Source organism: Coffea eugenioides, chromosome 11, assembly GCF_003713205.1.
Source record: "Coffea eugenioides isolate CCC68of chromosome 11, Ceug_1.0, whole genome shotgun sequence".
Taxonomy (NCBI): domain Eukaryota; kingdom Viridiplantae; phylum Streptophyta; class Magnoliopsida; order Gentianales; family Rubiaceae; genus Coffea; species Coffea eugenioides.
Window position 1 is genome coordinate 43,708,544 of NC_040045.1, and position 11,357 is coordinate 43,719,900.

The window sequence follows — 11,357 nt, forward strand, 5'->3', positions numbered from 1 at the left end:
ATTATTTTTTCTCTTTAAGCACCCACTTCTCATCCGAAAACACGTATTATAATATGAACCCATTTTCTCTCCTTTAGCTAGGGAATCAAAGTATTTCAAAACGTTTGCTGCCATCCCATTTTTATTCAAACATGGACAACTGTCCTTCGTTGAAAACACACAGTCCACTTTTGTCGCTTAACCAAAGAAAAAGAAAAAGAAAAATGACTAATGATCAAAAACTTTTGAGCCCTTTAAACGGTTTTTAACTTTTGAAAGTCATATCAAGAGATGAGAGGAAATATATATACACACACTTACTTATAGATATACTTACACCTTTTTAACATCAAATGTGCCTCTCTATTTTCAATTGAAATGAAAGAGTTAAAATTTATGCTTCTTGCTTGCTCATCTGAATATCAGTATCTGATCCAAAACAAACGAGTGAACTGAAAACTACTTGCGTAATTGCCACTTGAATTTTGTGTTGCCAATCCAAAATTTTGATGAATTGAGGGAACAAGATTTAATCAAGTTTAACCTAAAAAGAAAAGAAAGGATTTTGTATTCAAATTAAACTTATTATTGTAGTATATAAAATCCTTCTTCACGCAAAGAAAAAGAGACCCTACTGCTATCTTAACCCTTCTCTCTCTTATTCTCTCTCAGAAGAAGGATGTGCATATTTTTGCATATACCAAAGGAAAAAGCTTTGTGACGCTGATAAGGTATATAAGCTTCCATCACCAGTACAATGAGTGTCATCTCCATCCACCTGACCATATTACTATAATTTTCTCCTCCAAAAGTTTCCTAAGAAGAGGCCTACGTAGAAGTAACATACCTCCTTCAACTTCAAGTGCTCATAAACTTCCTTCTCTCCCTCAAATTCAATCTCAGCTGCCAAAACACTTGAGCATGGTTTTGGTCAGATCGCAACAAGCTCTGTATTCAAGACTGCTGCAGGCAGAAGCCTACTAGGTCATGACTTGTACTGCTGCAATGGCCTTCTTCCCTGCCAATTTCATGCTGCAAACTTCTCATCATGATCAAGATCATCATGATTCTCAACAACCTCCCACCTCCCTTAGCACCCCAATTCTCTCCTCTTGCGCCCCTCAGGACTTCCACGGTACACTACTTTCTCTCTATTTTCTTGAAACTACTTGCAAGGACTTGATTGGATTTATACATATATCTGCATGCATGAATTTATCTGTTTTTGTTGGGCGGATTTAGGTGTTGCTTCGCTTCTAGGGAAGAGATCTATGTCTTTTTCGGGTGTGGATGTGTGTGATCAAGAAAATCATGGGGAGGACGATTTATCTGATGATGGATCACAAATGGGGGAGAAGAAGAGGAGGCTGAATATGGAGCAAGTTAAGACTCTTGAGAAGAATTTTGAGTTGGGAAATAAGCTTGAGCCCGAGAGAAAAATGCAGCTGGCAAGAGCTCTTGGTTTGCAACCTAGACAGATAGCTATATGGTTCCAGAACAGGAGGGCTAGATGGAAGACTAAGCAGTTGGAGAAAGATTATGAAGTTCTCAAGAGACAATTTGAAGCTATCAAAGCTGAAAATGATGCTCTCCAAGCTCAGAACCAGAAGCTTCATGCAGAGGTATGTTATTTTTTTTTTTTTTCTTTTAAAGCAACATTTCAAAATGATGCATGAATTTAGCAAAAACTGGACCAGTTTCTTGATTATGGTAGGTTTAGAAAAATGTTGCATGTATTGGCTAGCTTGTGTTGATATATTCGATGTCATGCTTTCTGAAATCTGGTTTACATTTTTGTGAGTTTTTTCTTTCTTTCTTTCTTTTTATAAAAGAGAAACGCTATTGATTGCTGCAAAATTGTTCCGATCAATGACGTTTCATGCTTTTAGTGTAGCAACTATCATGGGGTTTTTTTTTTTTTTTTTTTGTTTATACTAGTATTTGTTTTTATGAATGGAAATAAAAATTGTGTGCGCGACTCTATGAAAGTTAGTTTTGAAGATTTTTTACCTTCCACAAGTTTTGGTTTGCATCACACCAATAATTCTAAGCAAGAATTTGACAATGATTGATGGTAAATCATGTGATGATATATCTGTCTTGGCAAGATTCAACACATCGTTCCTATATTTTAACAATTTAGTCTCAAATGTCCAAGTATTCTTAGTTAAAAGATAGTGAATTCGAGTAAGGGGGAGGTTGAGTAATTGACTTTGAATTGTCAAGTCAGTGATTGAAATTAATGGCCGAAAAAGAAAAGGGGAAAAAAAATCTAAATCTTGATTGGTGGGCTGGCAGATATCGGCACTAAAAAATAGGGAACCGACGGAATCAATCAACCTCAACAAAGAAACAGAAGGATCTTGCAGTAATAGAAGTGAAAACAGCTCTGATATCAAGCTGGACATCTCAAGAACACCAGCAATAGACAGAGACAGCCCTCTATCTTCCCATCCAACAGCTAGCCGATCCCTCTTTCCTACGTCCATCAGGTCTACTGGAGGGATGACTACTACACAGCTCTTCCACAACTCAACGAGACCCGATCTTCAGTGCCAGAAAATGGATCACAGTACTGTTAAAGAAGAAAGCTTGTGCAATATGTTTGGCATTGATGATCAAGCTGGATTTTGGCCCTGGCTCGAGCAGCAGCATTTCAATTGAGAACCCAAGTATTATGATCATATACATTGGCTGGCACCATGCATGTTGTTTATGATTTTTCAATTCTTGTTTTCGTACCTAGACTGGTGTAAAGTAAAAAGGTAGCGTAATTATGATGTTGAACTCGAAGCGGATGAGGATTTTCAGGGACTTTATGGAAGAATAAAAGGAAAAAGAAATCCATCATATACTCCAATGTTTTTTCTTGAAATGAAAGAAGTGTTTGATAGAGGAAAACATAAACATCCCTCCTCGAGTTTTACTCTATGCCGCTGATCTCTTTGTCTAGGCTCTCTACCATGTGGTAGGAAAGGAGAGGGACGACACATTTTACTTAATTAGAATGTGTTACTTTTTTTTGTTCACTTTATTTATGATTTACGTACCTTCTAAGAAGTAGTGCATATATAATGGATTTGATTAATTGAGTATAATATGAAATAAAAACTAGTTTTATTTTTTTTCTTGTAGTCGCTGCTCTTCTTCTGATTATATATACTTGCAAAATTTTTCAAAGATTGGCTAATTTTTTCAAAAGGGGAGGCCCGGGGGGGGGGGGCATATTGTAGTTGGAAATGGTGAAGAAAATCTAGTTGAGAGGGGTTTGGTTGGTAAAAGATGATTGAAATCAAGAATAGTTTGAATTGAGGAAGAGAGAGCATCAAGCGCACATTCCGAGAGAGGAAGAGGACAAACAGATGGAAGGGTAGAAGAAAACAAGGAGAGTTGGAAATGGTCATTCTCGTGAAGGGGACGTTGGCAAAGCTTTGTCATGACAGGTGACAAGGAAACGGTATGGTAAAATGGTATCAAAGAAAAGAAAACTTTGTTGTACCCACTCTTTCCGTCTTTCTTTCTTTCTTTCTTTCTTTTCCCTCTTCCCTCCACTCTTCAGCAGCTCTTCTTCCCTTCCATTTTTATTAAAATCGCAGATTTGGAAAGAATTCATGTGACTCCCTCCCCCCCCGAATTCTCCCGGAAAGTTGACAACCATCCATCATTTACTTAGACACTATACATCATTAATTATTAATTATTAATGTACGTAGGCATAATTATTTAAAACAAATAAGTATAATTTTTGCTGCTTAAAAATTTGTGTCTATATATAAAAATTCAATCCTGAACATCCAATTTTAAAGTATTACATCTATCACACCATAGAAGAAGATCTGGATTGGATTCCACTTCTTGCCTCAAGTTCAAGTTCCCAACCCAACAAACAGGAAACAGCAGAAAAGTCTCCCTTTCACAACACAGCCCCCTTTTTCTTTCTTTCTTTCTTTCTTTCTTGCTTCACGTTCACAGACGCTACCCTACCCTACCCTTCCACACATTCATTATAATTATGGCCATTTTTTTCTTTTGTTTCGACATTTCACCCACTTCTTTATTTTCCTCCGCACGTTAATACTTCTTTCACACCGGGCAGAAGCAGATGCATCTCAATTTCTAAAAGAAAAAAAAAATCACATGTTCTGCGTGATATATACATGTATTCAAAACTTATAACCCCGTCAAAACAATTCGATCGGTCTTACTTTACATTTTGATTAGTATGGCAATCATTTTGTCGGTTGTTAATCAGTACAGTAAATCACACATGCAATATATGCTTGATGCATCCTTTCTAATGGATAACTTCGTGGATGATTCCAAGAAACAGATGAAGCAGAAGTTTTTTCTTAATATATGTATATAAAAGAACCTAGTACAAACATCTATCTGCACAGAGGTAGTTTTTTTCTTCTAACCCTCTGTAGATTTCATTCACAGCTGTTTTTGCATGAACTGTCTTAAACAGAACAGGATGGGGGGTATGAGCTATACAGACTCAACAACCTTGTCATAAAAAGCCAATGAAAGACAAACAAGCATGTGACAACATTTTTTGTGTACATTACATTAACATTGTAGAAACACATTCATATATATATATATATATATGTCCAATCAAACTCGACAGAAATGGATGGAAGATCAAACTTGTAAATCGCGCATGATTACTGTGATCCTATTCTTGTTTATGGGATCATGTGAAGAAGATTAAAGAAACTCTGGCAATAAACTGATGGCTGCAGATTTGTGGGACAATTTTAAATGCCACTTTTCTTTTATCGCCAAAAAAAATTATCAAAATTAACAATGCTTGGTGGTTAAGTGTGGAGTCCACTGGTGGCCACGTGCATGGTGGGTTCGCACCTTAATAAATAAATAAGAACATGCGATGGTGCTGGGAATAGGAGAATTTTGAGCCATGTTCTGGAGGACATGTGCCTCCCAATAGCGTACAATTATTGAGTTTCTTTACGTTGGAAACGGCTGCTTCCAAAATTCATAGGGGGTTGAAACAACGAAGTCTACGTCTAACTTTTTTTTTAAAAATCAGGAATCTTGTGATTACTTAAGATTACAATACCTGATCGAGAAGAGTAATACAACTACTATATCTGTTTGTAGCATATAATAAAAGTATTTCGTTTCTAGCTTCCAGGTTGTTTCGACTCTAGCAAATAATTGACAACCAATTAATTAAGGCACACTGCTCCCGTGGTAGCTCGGCTGGGACTGATCGTCTGTAATTACAGTAAGATCCCAAGTTCAACTCCCACGTGCTAGTGCTACTGTTGCTAGACATTTTTGGGACGAAACTCTGTCCAACTTGGAGGAATTAGTCTTAGTGATTCTGGAATACCCCTCCAAACCTGAAAAAAAAAAATTAATTAAGGTACACTTGTGACTAGCAGAAGCAGAAGCAGACTTCCTTAATTCATTGGACTCTAATGATTATAAGTATAATAACAATTAGAGTAGTCTTGAAACGAAAATTTCCGCTTGCAATGTTTATGCATTAGATATCAAAAACCAAAAATACTGTATCAGTCAGAATAGCTAGATTCGAAGAAAATGCTTTTGGAGTACGTACGTGAAACGGTGTTCTAGTACTAGTATTAGGTACTCTCTTTATTTGCGTCTTGTTCAACATATATAGTCCATATGCCTTGTAATCAGCAAATACTTGGATGCATAGTTTATAAAAATCTGCAATAAAAATTTCATGCTGCAATTTTCCGAACCTAAACGAAAATTTGAGTTTTTGCATATCTTACGAATGGAAAACTCCTTTAAAAAAAAAAAGGGGGGGGGGGGGTACGACTAGGACTCTATAGGATAATCTGCTTCTGATTTTAGATTTCTTTTGTTTGTACTATGAAACCAAAATACCCAAAATACTCTAGCAGCATAGGGTAGTCAGTCCTGACTGTTGGGTCATGGACCATGGTCTTTTCCATTTCCACACACCTATCCTACCAAAGCCCACTATCTGTGCCTTCAAAAAGCCCACGAAGCAAGAAGAAGGAAGATTCATAGTTCTGATGTAACAGGCTGTAGGCCCATTCTCAGTGAATTCGAGTTTCTGTTCAATAGCCCGTTTGGCTTACTTTTTGGCCTTTTTTAAAGCAGCAAATCCTCCCAGACTACTACTTGCTAGGCAAACAGCTTTTCTATTTTGGGATAACTAGTCTAAGCACCCGTGCTACGGATATTAGATCATATTTTTGGAAAAAATTATAATCAATAAAGGAATTTAAAAAGAGTAAGAAATGTATGTAATTGTTCGTATAGTTTATGGCACATGATAGTATAGTTAAAAAATGAGATTTTGTATTAATAATTCAATATATGATAAAAACATATTTATAAACTATCACATTGATGGAAGTTGGATCCTGCAAAAAAAAAAGTAGAAATCTATATCATAAATTGAGCCACATAAGGGTTCAATTAAATGTAACTAAATATTTAATTTGATAAGTAAATGAAATACTTACAAATATTTTGCCTTCAATTTGATAATCTTCTATGAAGGTGGGAACATTTTTCACACCAATCAACTCTGAGTAGAATGCTAGTATTAGGGGCTATTAAATTTTGTAAAATTTGTACTATAAATAAGAATGCACGATTTTTGCATGAATTAATGAGTTGGTTGAACAATGTATCTCGAATTTCCTAACAATGAAGAGCATACGGAATTCAAAATTATCATTTGTTTTAGAAAGTTTGTAAATAATATTGTATAAAAATATATACGTATAATAATTTATACCTTTCTTTTTAAATCTCTAAGATAAGAAGCATTACAACGAAATATGAATCGTGCATGCCTATCTTGAAGGGCGAGGTATATGTTACCATTGAAATCTCTAACTTGTATTTTAATATTATATATGTTAAAAAGAAATTGTGATAAATAATAAAAATATATATATAATTAAAATTAAAGATATATGAAAATAATTATCTAACAATAGTGTCGACTACGTCATTACAATGGATACACACCATTTTTTAAAAATGAGATTGACATGGTTGTCCACAATTTTTGCATAACTCAGGGAACATATTGTCTATATTAATACTTTGAATGTAAGCAAGTATCCAAAAATATTTAACCTAAAGGCTAAAACCATTCAAAAAATGTATAGATTACAATTATTAATTCAAAATAATATGTAGATAATTGTTCATTAATAATTAATTGAGAGCATTTTTACTGTAGGTGTGACTGCATATTCATATATCCGTATTCTCTTAGCATTTGATATCAGCAATGTTTGCGACATTGTAAGATTGCATGATCGCAACCACGTCATAAGATTGGATCTTACAACTGATGATTAGCAGATCTGACGATTACAGCATACACAAAGAGAGCTGCAGCGACTTATTCTATGATGAAATGTTTTTCAAATTTATGGTACTATTTAGATCTGTTCTTAATTTCTCAAATCTTATGTATTTGTTAAATTACAGATCTATAATTTTAGTGCATGTTTATCTGCCATCAGGGCAGCAATGTATATCAATTGTGCTGGACGATTTCCAGTAATCCTTTAATGAAATATGCTTTATTATCAAAAAAAACTTCTGAGCACATTTATCATTTTCAAACCTACAAATTTTTCAAATACATATTCATAAGTGTATGAAATATTATTAATAATTTAATAATTTGTTATTTTTAAAACTTACCAACTGTGTAGATATTGAGCAAAATTCAAGTAGTGATTGACATACAATTTGCTTGCTCGAATTGTACAAAGTGATGGTCCTGCACAATATGCTATATTTATTAATAAACTATAAAAATTATATAAAATAAAGTGAAAAGAAATTGAATTACCTTTGTAATTTCTTGCACAAATACCACAGGCTAGTAAAACATTATTTTTTTGCAACAGTTTGATGCAGATATGCACCATCATCAGTAGCAAAGTTATCACATAAAGTCAACTGACCTACTGTCAAGCTTCATTTAGAGAATTTTGGTAAGTATAAATCAAAATTTGTAGAATATAAAATGTTTTGAAAATATTGAATTTATTACAATCAAAATGCCAATATTTAAAGAATAAATAGTACCAGAATTTCTAATTTGGTTTGTGCAACATTTGAATCGGTGTAGTTGGGATTTTATCTATCATAGTTGACGTGAGATTTCTCGTTCGTCAAGGCAAAGTTGCTGGAACTTTTCGAATTGTTGTGTGGGATTGTAGTAATGTATGTTTCATACTGTAAGCAAATGTTTCCTCCTTCTGCAATCTGGCGAATTTGAAATTTAGGCGTTGGTGGAATGCTTATAGGCGGGTATATTCCATGGTGAAATTAATTTGAGGGCTCAGATTGATATCAGAAAAAAGTTGAAAGAGATAGTAAACTTTTTGGTGAAATTATATTGTTATCTCTTATTATTGGGTTGGAGGAGTTTTAATCGGAATGGAATTGTTAATTGGAGGAGTATTAATTGGAGTGGAAAGGTGTGTGAAGAAGGAGCGTTAGTTGCAGTGGAATTTTTATTTGATGAAAACGTGGTGGTGTGTTTCAAATGTGGATACGATGCATTTTACGAAATAAATTAAATTTAAAATGCTAAAAAAATGAAATTGAGAGTGGAAAGGTGTGTGAAGGTTTGTTGCTAAAAACCCCTTCTCAAATTTATGTAAATATAGATATAGATAATTGATTGCCAGTCACCAAAAGCGCAAAATCCCTTATTCCTAAATCATTCTTATTTTGAATATTATTTCGAGAAACCTCAAAATCTTAATATTGAGGTACATTTTTTTTGTTTTAAAATGATCAGACTCTGATTACAATTGCTTTCATCTAATGCAGTTAATAGATATTTATGTTATTCATAAACTCAAAAAAAAAGAATGTTTATCTTATTCTCCTCTCGAGAAAGAAATTGCTTTTCAGGGAAAAGAGAAATGGAAATTAAAAAGGTTCAAAAACGTTCCTTTTATGTGGCATGAACGTCTAGCGTAGAAAGGCTCACTTTAACACTACTGGTATAATCTTTGCGCATGCATTACAATACCAAGAGAGAATATCTCAAAAGTGTATTTGTAAGTTGATTTGCTTTTCTAGATTTAACAAAAATCAAAAGAAAATTTTGCTCAAATCAGCATAAAGTTAGAAATGAACAAGGCAAAATTAGAGGATAAGAAACAAAGCAGAAAATAATTTCAGGATTTCCCCAGAAATTGTGACTGAGTGCATGCCACGTAGACAATTGTATCCACTCAAAATTGGAGAGAGAAGAAAAACTCCAAAATCTATCGAGAACAACTACCATAACCGTTTATGTCTGAACGGATAAACCATGGCAATGGCCAGCGCCACCACTTCGGCCAGCTCCACCACCCCAATTCTCTCCCCCACCACCGCCACCACCACCTCAATCTTCCACCAATCCCTCCACACAGTTTCCAAACTGCCTTTCTCCAAACTCACCTCAAAATCCGTCATTAGACCAACCACCAAGCTCCAAGTGTCTAGCTCCAAGCCCACCACCACCACAACCACCACCACCTCCAAAGTCGCCCAAGAAACCGTCTTTTTTGATGGTGGAGCCCACTATGGTGACCTCTTAGCAAACCTTCTTCTGGGTTTCACTCTTCTTTGGCTGCCATTAACTTTAGCTGCAGTTTTGAGGGCATTTTTCTTAAGGTACAGGTTTACCAATTTGAGGGTCACAGTTATTTCTGGCCTAACTGGTCAAGATAGAAGTGATTTTTCATATAAGGTGATTAAAGATGTCCAGGCTGTACCGAGATTTATTGGTGAATGGGGTGATATCATCATTACTTTGAAAGATGGAACTAAGGTGGACTTGAGAAGTGTTCCCAAGTTTAGGGAAATTGCAAAGTATTGCCTGAAAATGGCTGAGCAGCCTGTGGTTTTGAAGGAAAGTGGACCTAAAGGGTTTTGATTTGTGGGTTCCTTTTGGGAGAGGTATGTAACGATACATGGTTTCTAAGGATTATTTGTCTAATGTTGAGTACTTGTGTGGTACATTGGTTTTGGCAGATGCTTTTGTATACAAATTCATGATTTAATTATTCAGTTTTCTTCAAATCCTGATCTTTTGTTGGATTGTGGTTCGCCTGTAGTTATTGTAAGTTTAGCTTGTGAGAAAGGCTTGGTGGCTAGACTGTGAAATGCAATCTTCTTTATGTATCTATGTTATCAGTGTTCACGGCGATACTCTGAAGCCCAATTCCACATAAGTTTTTTTACTACTGCTTTCAAGGTAAGAACGGAGAAATCGAGCAGAACAAAAAGAAGAAAAATAAAAAATAGAAAATACCAAAAAATTAAAGAGGTCCATATCCAGGCACTAAGATAATACACATAAAAAAGTGCCATGGTAGATTCGATCCATCAATGGTTAATCCCAGTCTTAGAGTTGCGCCAATGATCCATCAAAAAAATTTTCTCCACCAGTGGGATTGCGTGATCCTTATTCATCAAGGTGGTAGGGTGAAGACAGTGCAATCTGATGAAGAAATAAAATGAAACGGTAGACTCCTTCATGGCTCACAAAAATGCAATTATCTCAATACAACACCTTTGTTTTTTTTTTTTTCCCTTTCACGACGTCTACTAAATCTCCTTCATCTGTAACCCACCTACTCCTTAATTTTTCTGAGGGGCTTCTTGACCATTTTCATGGCCTCTTGAAGCTTTTTCCAGGTAGATGAAGCTTTTTCAGCTGCACTAATATTGTGTTGTATGATCATCTCTTTCGAAAGAAGCTTTTTGTGGATAATTCAGACCTTTTGGTCGCTTATGGTGGACATCTTCTCATTTTAGGATAGAGCATAATTTTGTTTTTCCAGAACCTATATCATGACTATAATGTTTGGTCATCTTCCCACGGATTGAATGAAAAAGAACCAAAATGAATTGAAACCAACTTAAAAGCTTTAAAAGAAGAAACAATGGGGTTACTCATTCATTGGACTTTTGACCAATATGTTCAGGTTCATTCTTTTTTCTGTTTGTTAATGCAACTTCTTGAGAAAAGCATTACTTATATGACTCTGTGCGAAATTGAGAGAGAAAAGCAAGTGGTGTCTAGTCACGGCTGTAGCATAGCAGGCCAGTCTCATATTCATGAATTCTTGTATTTGTGTGTGGCATCTTTATTGAAAGGTGTTAAAAGAGTGTGACCCATATTTGGGATGGAATATTTTTAATATTCACTTCCTTTAGCACACTTTGCACTTTACCAGTTATAAGGTAATATTGTCCTTTTCCATAGCAGCAAATTAAGCATTGATTCAGATGAATGTAACAGTTTTGTTTTAAGCGATAGGCTCCTTCTTAAAAGATATTCATCAGAAATGATACTCAGAGCTCTT

General features: G+C 35.0%; 2 protein-coding genes across 2 annotated transcripts; both read left to right on the forward strand.

Annotated features, from left to right (window-relative positions):
- The first annotated feature begins 599 nt into the window (after positions 1–599).
- On the forward strand, positions 600–2,829 carry LOC113751762 (homeobox-leucine zipper protein ATHB-13). Its single transcript, XM_027295883.1, has 3 exons — positions 600–1,114; positions 1,222–1,601; positions 2,278–2,829. The coding sequence occupies exons 1-3, from the start codon at positions 967–969 to the stop codon at positions 2,641–2,643; spliced, it is 894 nt and encodes a 297-aa protein (XP_027151684.1). The 5' UTR covers positions 600–966; the 3' UTR covers positions 2,644–2,829.
- Positions 2,830–9,269: 6,440 nt separating this feature from the next.
- On the forward strand, positions 9,270–10,179 carry LOC113751763. The gene has a single exon (XM_027295884.1). It carries the CDS (start codon positions 9,314–9,316, stop codon positions 9,920–9,922), a length of 609 nt encoding a protein of 202 aa, XP_027151685.1. The 5' UTR covers positions 9,270–9,313; the 3' UTR covers positions 9,923–10,179.
- The last annotated feature ends 1,178 nt before the right edge of the window (positions 10,180–11,357 follow it).